Source organism: Merops nubicus, unplaced genomic scaffold (assembly GCF_000691845.1).
Source record: "Merops nubicus isolate BGI_N331 unplaced genomic scaffold, ASM69184v1 scaffold44949, whole genome shotgun sequence".
Taxonomy (NCBI): domain Eukaryota; kingdom Metazoa; phylum Chordata; class Aves; order Coraciiformes; family Meropidae; genus Merops; species Merops nubicus.
In genome coordinates this window covers 1-5,979 of record NW_008632533.1, presented here as the reverse complement: position 1 = coordinate 5,979, position 5,979 = coordinate 1, and the positions used below count along the sequence as shown (strand labels likewise).

Below are 5,979 nucleotides of genomic sequence, written 5' to 3'. Positions count from 1 at the left end.
CGGTCAGGCCAGCGCTGGCGCTCCGTTCTCTCCTTCACTGCCAGGTGCTGGCCCCGAGTCCGCTGACGGAGGAGATCCTGAAGGAGGGCCTCTCCCTCCTCTGCAAGACCGGCAACGGCCTGGCCCACGCCTATGTGAAATTTGAAGCCAAATACAAGTGAGTGTGCAACGGCTGCCCCAGGAGAAGGCTGCCTCCTCCCCGTGTGTCTGTGTAGCCAGAGAGCACCTGCGCCACAGGACCACTGGTGACCAGCCACAACAAGCCAGAGCACTTCCAGCCCCTGTTCTCTGGCCGTCTGGCTTCCAGACTGTGCTTCAGCATAGGTTGTCCGTCCTCAGCCCTGGGTTGGGACTGGCCTCCACCACAGCCAAACACGCTGGTGGGGAACATTAGTGTCCCCCTAGATAGAGGGGAACCTGTCAGTCCCTCTGGACTGTTGCCTCCTAAGGAGACCTGAACAGGGTGACATCCCCACAGCCACTTCAAGAAATATCCATTAAGCATCTTTCCTGTTAACTGCTAACCTTTAAGACATGTGCTTGTAAGTACAGTGCCGCAGTGGCCTGGGGACAGTTTGGAGCCTCAGCCCCATGAGCACACCCACATAACCCTAGACCTAACAGGCCTCAGTAGGACTGTGTCTTTCAGCAGCCACACAGGTATCTCAACCGGCTTTTTTCCCACTAGTAAAGTCCTTCCACACAGTCCTTGGTGTTGCCACTACTGTCTAACAGACCCAGCCCCTATACTTACTCTCTTTCCTGCACTGGTTCTGCCTTCTCCAGACAGGTAAAGTCCAATGGGAATAAGGACTCCCTATGCCCAGAAATCAGGTCCAATCTTAACATTCAGCCTTGTTTACAGATTACTCTGCTTGTCCCTATCACCTGCCTTTTTCCTCCCCTCCAGCAAGGCTTCCTAGGGCAGCAGAGAAGAGGAGAGTGCCCTCCCTCCAGTAGTGATGAGGAGCAAACTGAAAGCTACTAGTAGGGGGAAACAGGAGAGATATTTTATCCATATCCTCTCTCCCACAGGAACTTGACAGACATCAGCCTCCTTGCATGCTTCCTTCATCTGCGGTATGTGGATTTATCAGAGAACAAGCTGCGAGATTTGTCTCCACTGAGCAGCCTAACCCACCTGCTTTGGCTGAAGGTGGATGGGAATCTGCTTACCAGTGCCTGCATGCAGGAGCTGCCCTACCTCCAGATCATCAGCTTTGCTCAGAACCACATCAAGGATTTGGAGGGCATTACTCACCCCCGCTTAGCCAACCTCAGCCTGAAAGGTGATACAGACCACCCTTCTTCATTCCTGTGCACGTTGGACACTGTCTTTGGGTGGGATTAACTCTCTGTTTCTTCCTTCTCTGGCACTCAGGAAATAAAATCCAGACAGCGCTGGGCCTGAGTCACGGCCAGTTGTTCAGCCTGCAAATCCTGGAGCTGAGAGGAAACATGCTAGAAAGTACAGCAGGGCTCAATCTTCCCAAGCTCAAGAACCTCTATTTGGTAAGGGGTCATCTAGCTTGGGGAATGGGATAGAGCTGCTGCACCTCCAGTTAATGGGAAGAGGGGAGGAGGCTTCAAAGCAGCACATTTTTGTGCTGCCCTGTTCAGTTCAATATACTCAGCCTGAGAGAGGAAAAGATTTCAGAGAGCTAAAGAGACAAAATCACTTCTTTGGGGTAGCTCTGGCAGTGTTAGGCAAGCCTGTATTGGATGTTTCCCAGGACCACAGGAGGTCAGTGGGGAAAGCAACAGGTTTGCTCTGGGTGACTGGGAGAGATGCCTCTTCCTCCTCTCTGATGGACCTAATCAAACACTGCTCTAAAACCAGCACCATTACATGATTCACACCTTCAGCTGCCAAAAAAAGAAACTCATTGAATATCACAGTGAAAGTAAGATAGGAGCTTTTTCCTGGTACCAGAAACAATTGCTTCAGGGAACATCTGCTCCTAGAGGCAAAAGTGAAGAAAGTATGTATGGCTTAGTCCCATGCATCACACAGCTCTATAGCTTGTGAACACTGGATAGGTGTCCTGAGTCACTGACTCTTATAAAGCAATTGAAGATGGTAAAGGTTTTGACAAGCTGTATGGTTCCTTTTCATCAAGACTCCCAGTCAGAACACACTGAGGAGACTGCTTGCTGAGATTGCCTGCAGTTTTCTGGTGGAAAACAGATTTTAGGACTAGAGGTGCTGGAAGAAGGGATGAAGAGGATAATTCACTAGATACAACACAGCCTTTCAAAGTAAAACCAGTCACTTTAGTGAATGCTTGGAGGGAAGCAAACACAGTGCCTACATTTAAAGAAGGCTCCTGACAGGATTGAGTTCTGAGCTGCATGTATGACACGGGCAAATTGCAAGACATGGTTATTAAATCCAGAAGTAATGTCTCAGGAATCTCTGAAGCTTGAATACGTTTCCCACATCCATCTGCTCATTCAATCATTTTGGAAGGAGGGTCTCTTCCAGTAGAGCTTTGCTTTCTGTATAAAGATTTTGGTGCTACGTGAGCCATGGGTAGATGCAGCTAATGCCTCAAGAACAGGGTTCAAGACAAAGTGAATTCAATTTAAAGGAGCTGCACCAAATTTGGTTAATGTATGACATAGCTGCAGATTAAATTTAGCATTTAAAAAGTTATACCTGCTAGCAGGAAGACTAAGAGCTGGCTGCATTCCAAATTGGGCTGCACAAGGCGGTGAGCAGCCTGACCTAGCACTGGGCAGGAGGTCTTCTCCAGCTGAGATCCTGCTGTCAAACTAGGGCAGAAATTCAGAGCTTCGTGTTTCCCCATCTCACAGCTCAGATTGCAGTGAAGTGAATGAAATTCAGCGATGGGGAATTTTGAGCTGACAGGACACATTCCTCCTGCTTTATGATTGTCAGGATTTGTTGCAAGAAGTTGCACCTATGCATGAATAACAACAATTATACCTGAAAAATTAAACCTACCCCCCTGCAACCTCTCTCAGGAACACGCAGCACTACTCCTAGAGGAGCAGAAAAGGAGACTTCTTGGTAGTAAATTCACCCTGCAAGAGAAGCAGCTGACACTGGAGATCCCTGGAGTACATGGACTGTGTGACTGGGAAGGGCTGGTTATTTATCTTTTAAATACAGTTTTTTCAGGCTCAGGTCCATGCTTTCCCCTCCACGCTGCTGCTCTCTGAGGCCCTGGGGACTCTGATTTGGCCCTGCCATGGAAGGAGGTGGTGTGCTGGCAGTAATCATCTGGGGTGGTTTTTGCCTTAGTCACCAAGTGATGCTACAAGAAACAGTTTTTCAGCAAACTTTTGGTCCTTGAATCTGAACACTATCCATTTCACCAAGACCCTGAGCAACCTGATCTAGCTTCAGAGAAGGCTGTGCTATGAGTTGTAGAGGACCTGAAGGGTAGAAAGAGTTTCAAAGGCTAGAAATATCTGCTTTTTCTTCTCCTGTGTGTCCCCTTTTTCCTTCTCTGATCCTGCCTCTCTGGTTCTCAGGCTCAGAACTCTATTCGGAGCCTGGAAGGCCTCGAGGGGCTAGGGCAGCTGGCAACTCTACACCTGCGTGACAACCAGCTTGGGACCCTGGATGGGTTCTGTAGCAGCATGAAGTGCCTGCAGTACCTCAACCTACGGTGGGTCCTTCCTGCTCTGTGTTGGGACCAGAGATCCCCTCACCAGCCTCTACTCTTCTTTAGATGTTTAGGGTTTTCTGGTTTCATTGCAGTGGAAAACCCAGTGGGGAGGGGTTGATCTTTACGATACATAACTGGTCTTCAGCACTCAGCTTTCTAGGGCCTTTTTAGGCTCATAACAGCTAGGGCCTTTCCTGGGCTTCTCAGAAAAGATCTCTCCAGTCACTTTCACATCCCACCTCATACTTTTTATTCCTTGCCTTAATTACTTCAGATTCCTGTAGGCTTGTTCTCCATGTGCTGGACGTGACTGTGAGTGCCCTTTATTTCTCAGCAGTTGCCATCCAGGGGTGATACAGTGATCTCACAATTCAGTGGACTGACTGAGCACAGAGGAATCTGGAGGAAGGGTCCTCTTTGTCCCTCAGTCTGGGCAACTGCAGACAGATTTGGATCGTAGACCCCAGGCCTGTGGTCTATCATGCTGCTGAGTTTTGCTTTCTCTGTCTTGTCAGCATACTGTTCTGAAGGGATCTCACTGCTTCCATGTGTCTCTTTCCCTTGTTCTCTGCGCTTCCTCATCTTCAGGAACAACGGGATCAGTAGCTTTCAGGAGGTGGGGAAGCTGCAGGTCCTCCCCATGCTGCAAGCACTGGTGCTGTTGGACAATCCATGCTGTGAGGAACCCAATTACCGGCTGGAGGTCCTGGTCCTGCTGCCACAGCTCCAGCGCCTCGACAAGGAACTATTTGAGCAAGATGAGCGGGAAGAGGCAAACAGAACCCGTCTCAGAAGGCAAGAAGAAGAAGAAAAGATGAGAACAGCACAATGAGGGGAGGAGAAGGAAGTAAAAGGAAGGAGAGAGGATCAAATATGCTGGTGGAGCCTCTCCTCCTCTAGATTACATGAGGAGAAAGCTGAGGGAGGTCAGTCCCAAGGGCGGAGGAGCCTGGAACAGCAGCTGAGCTTTGCAATCTGATTGCAATGGCCAGCATCACAACCCTGCTGCCATTGCAGACCCAATTAGCAGAATTGATCAGTGAAAGGGGAAAACAAGTCAGGCGTGGAGTTATTTAACTTCTCCCTCTTTCCTGCATCAGGAAATGGAAGGATCTCTCCAGGGTGATGTGACTGAGTGACGACTGTTTTTAACACCTGTTCCCAGAGCCAGGCAAGATTTGGAGATGCCTTCCCTGACATGTGCAGCTGGGAAAGTGAGAGCTGTATATACCAGAGCTGCTTTCACCTCATGTTGCCTCATGTTGCTACTCGGCCTGGTCCTGGAAGCTGCCCTAAAATACTGCAGTGTTTTCACAGTCACTGCACTCGTACACTCTATCCTCAGGAGACCTGAGGTGGAAAAGGGGAAGGGGGCGAGTTACAGGTTCTGTGGTTGGTTTATGGCCCCCAAAAATCCTACAAGATTTTCTGATCCAAATGAAAATAATTAATGAGCCTGGAGTGACTGGAATTGTTTATCCTGCGCACCCACTCCTATTCCCTGGCTCTCTTAGCCTCATCTGTCTACGCCTATCCCCTGTTCGTCTGTCTGTCTGTCTGCCTCTCTCTCTCTCCATCCTCTACGTGCTGTTTGCAAAGCGTTGCTAAATCCTGACTCATCGCAGCTCTGGGTCACATGCTGCTGTCCCGGCCCTATCACGGGCGTCTCCATCCTGCTCCTGCCGCTGCCGTTGGCTTAGAGGACACATCATCTCCCCTTGAGGTCCTGCATCCCTCCTCAGCTTCGTCCTCTCTCCTTTCTACCAGCACTCGCTCAATCTCTCGTTCCCTCCTGCCCCGGGAAGGTAAGTGTCTCCCCACGGCCAGTCCCCCCTCACCGCATGCATGTTTCTGCTCCCCATCCTGTGCCCCCCAAACCCCACACGCACTTTGGGGTCCCTGCGGAGAAGGATCACGGTGAGCGGCATTAACCACGAAACTCCCCTCACTTCCTCCCCCTGCTCCTCCCACCTCTTTCTCCTCACCCCCACCCTTCTCACTTTTCTTTCGTATTTTAATTTCAGGTACTCCCTCCTTCCCTAGCCCCGGGAAGCACCATTGCAGATGTGAACCTAGGGAGTTGCAGGAGGGGGGCGACCAGCAAGGGTGGGTGGTGCTCCCAAGGGCATTGCCGGGCGGTGCTGCGGGATGGAGCCGTACCTGGGGGAGGAGGGTGCTAGCGGGGAGGAGGCAAAGCTCAGTTTGGGCATTGCTGGGGAAAGGACCCAGCCCCCCCTTCTCCCGACGTGTTAACATAAACACAGGCGCTCAGCCGGGTCCCAGGGAGAGGGAGACAGTAGAGGGGATGTTTTTTTATCTGGAGAGCCCCAGACCACTCGAA

The 5,979-nt window shown here is 50.6% G+C and overlaps 1 protein-coding gene across 1 annotated transcript; it reads left to right on the top strand.

Annotated features, from left to right (window-relative positions):
* Window positions 1-44: 44 nt before the first annotated feature.
* LRRC23 (leucine rich repeat containing 23) lies at window positions 45-4,470 on the top strand (the record flags this gene model as incomplete). The annotated part of the gene is made up of 5 exons (XM_008947933.1): window positions 45-157; window positions 1,036-1,289; window positions 1,382-1,512; window positions 3,502-3,638; window positions 4,227-4,470. Coding segments are annotated over 5 exons (879 nt in total), but the record flags the coding sequence as incomplete, so codon positions are not given.
* Between the last annotated feature and the right edge of the window lie 1,509 nt (window positions 4,471-5,979).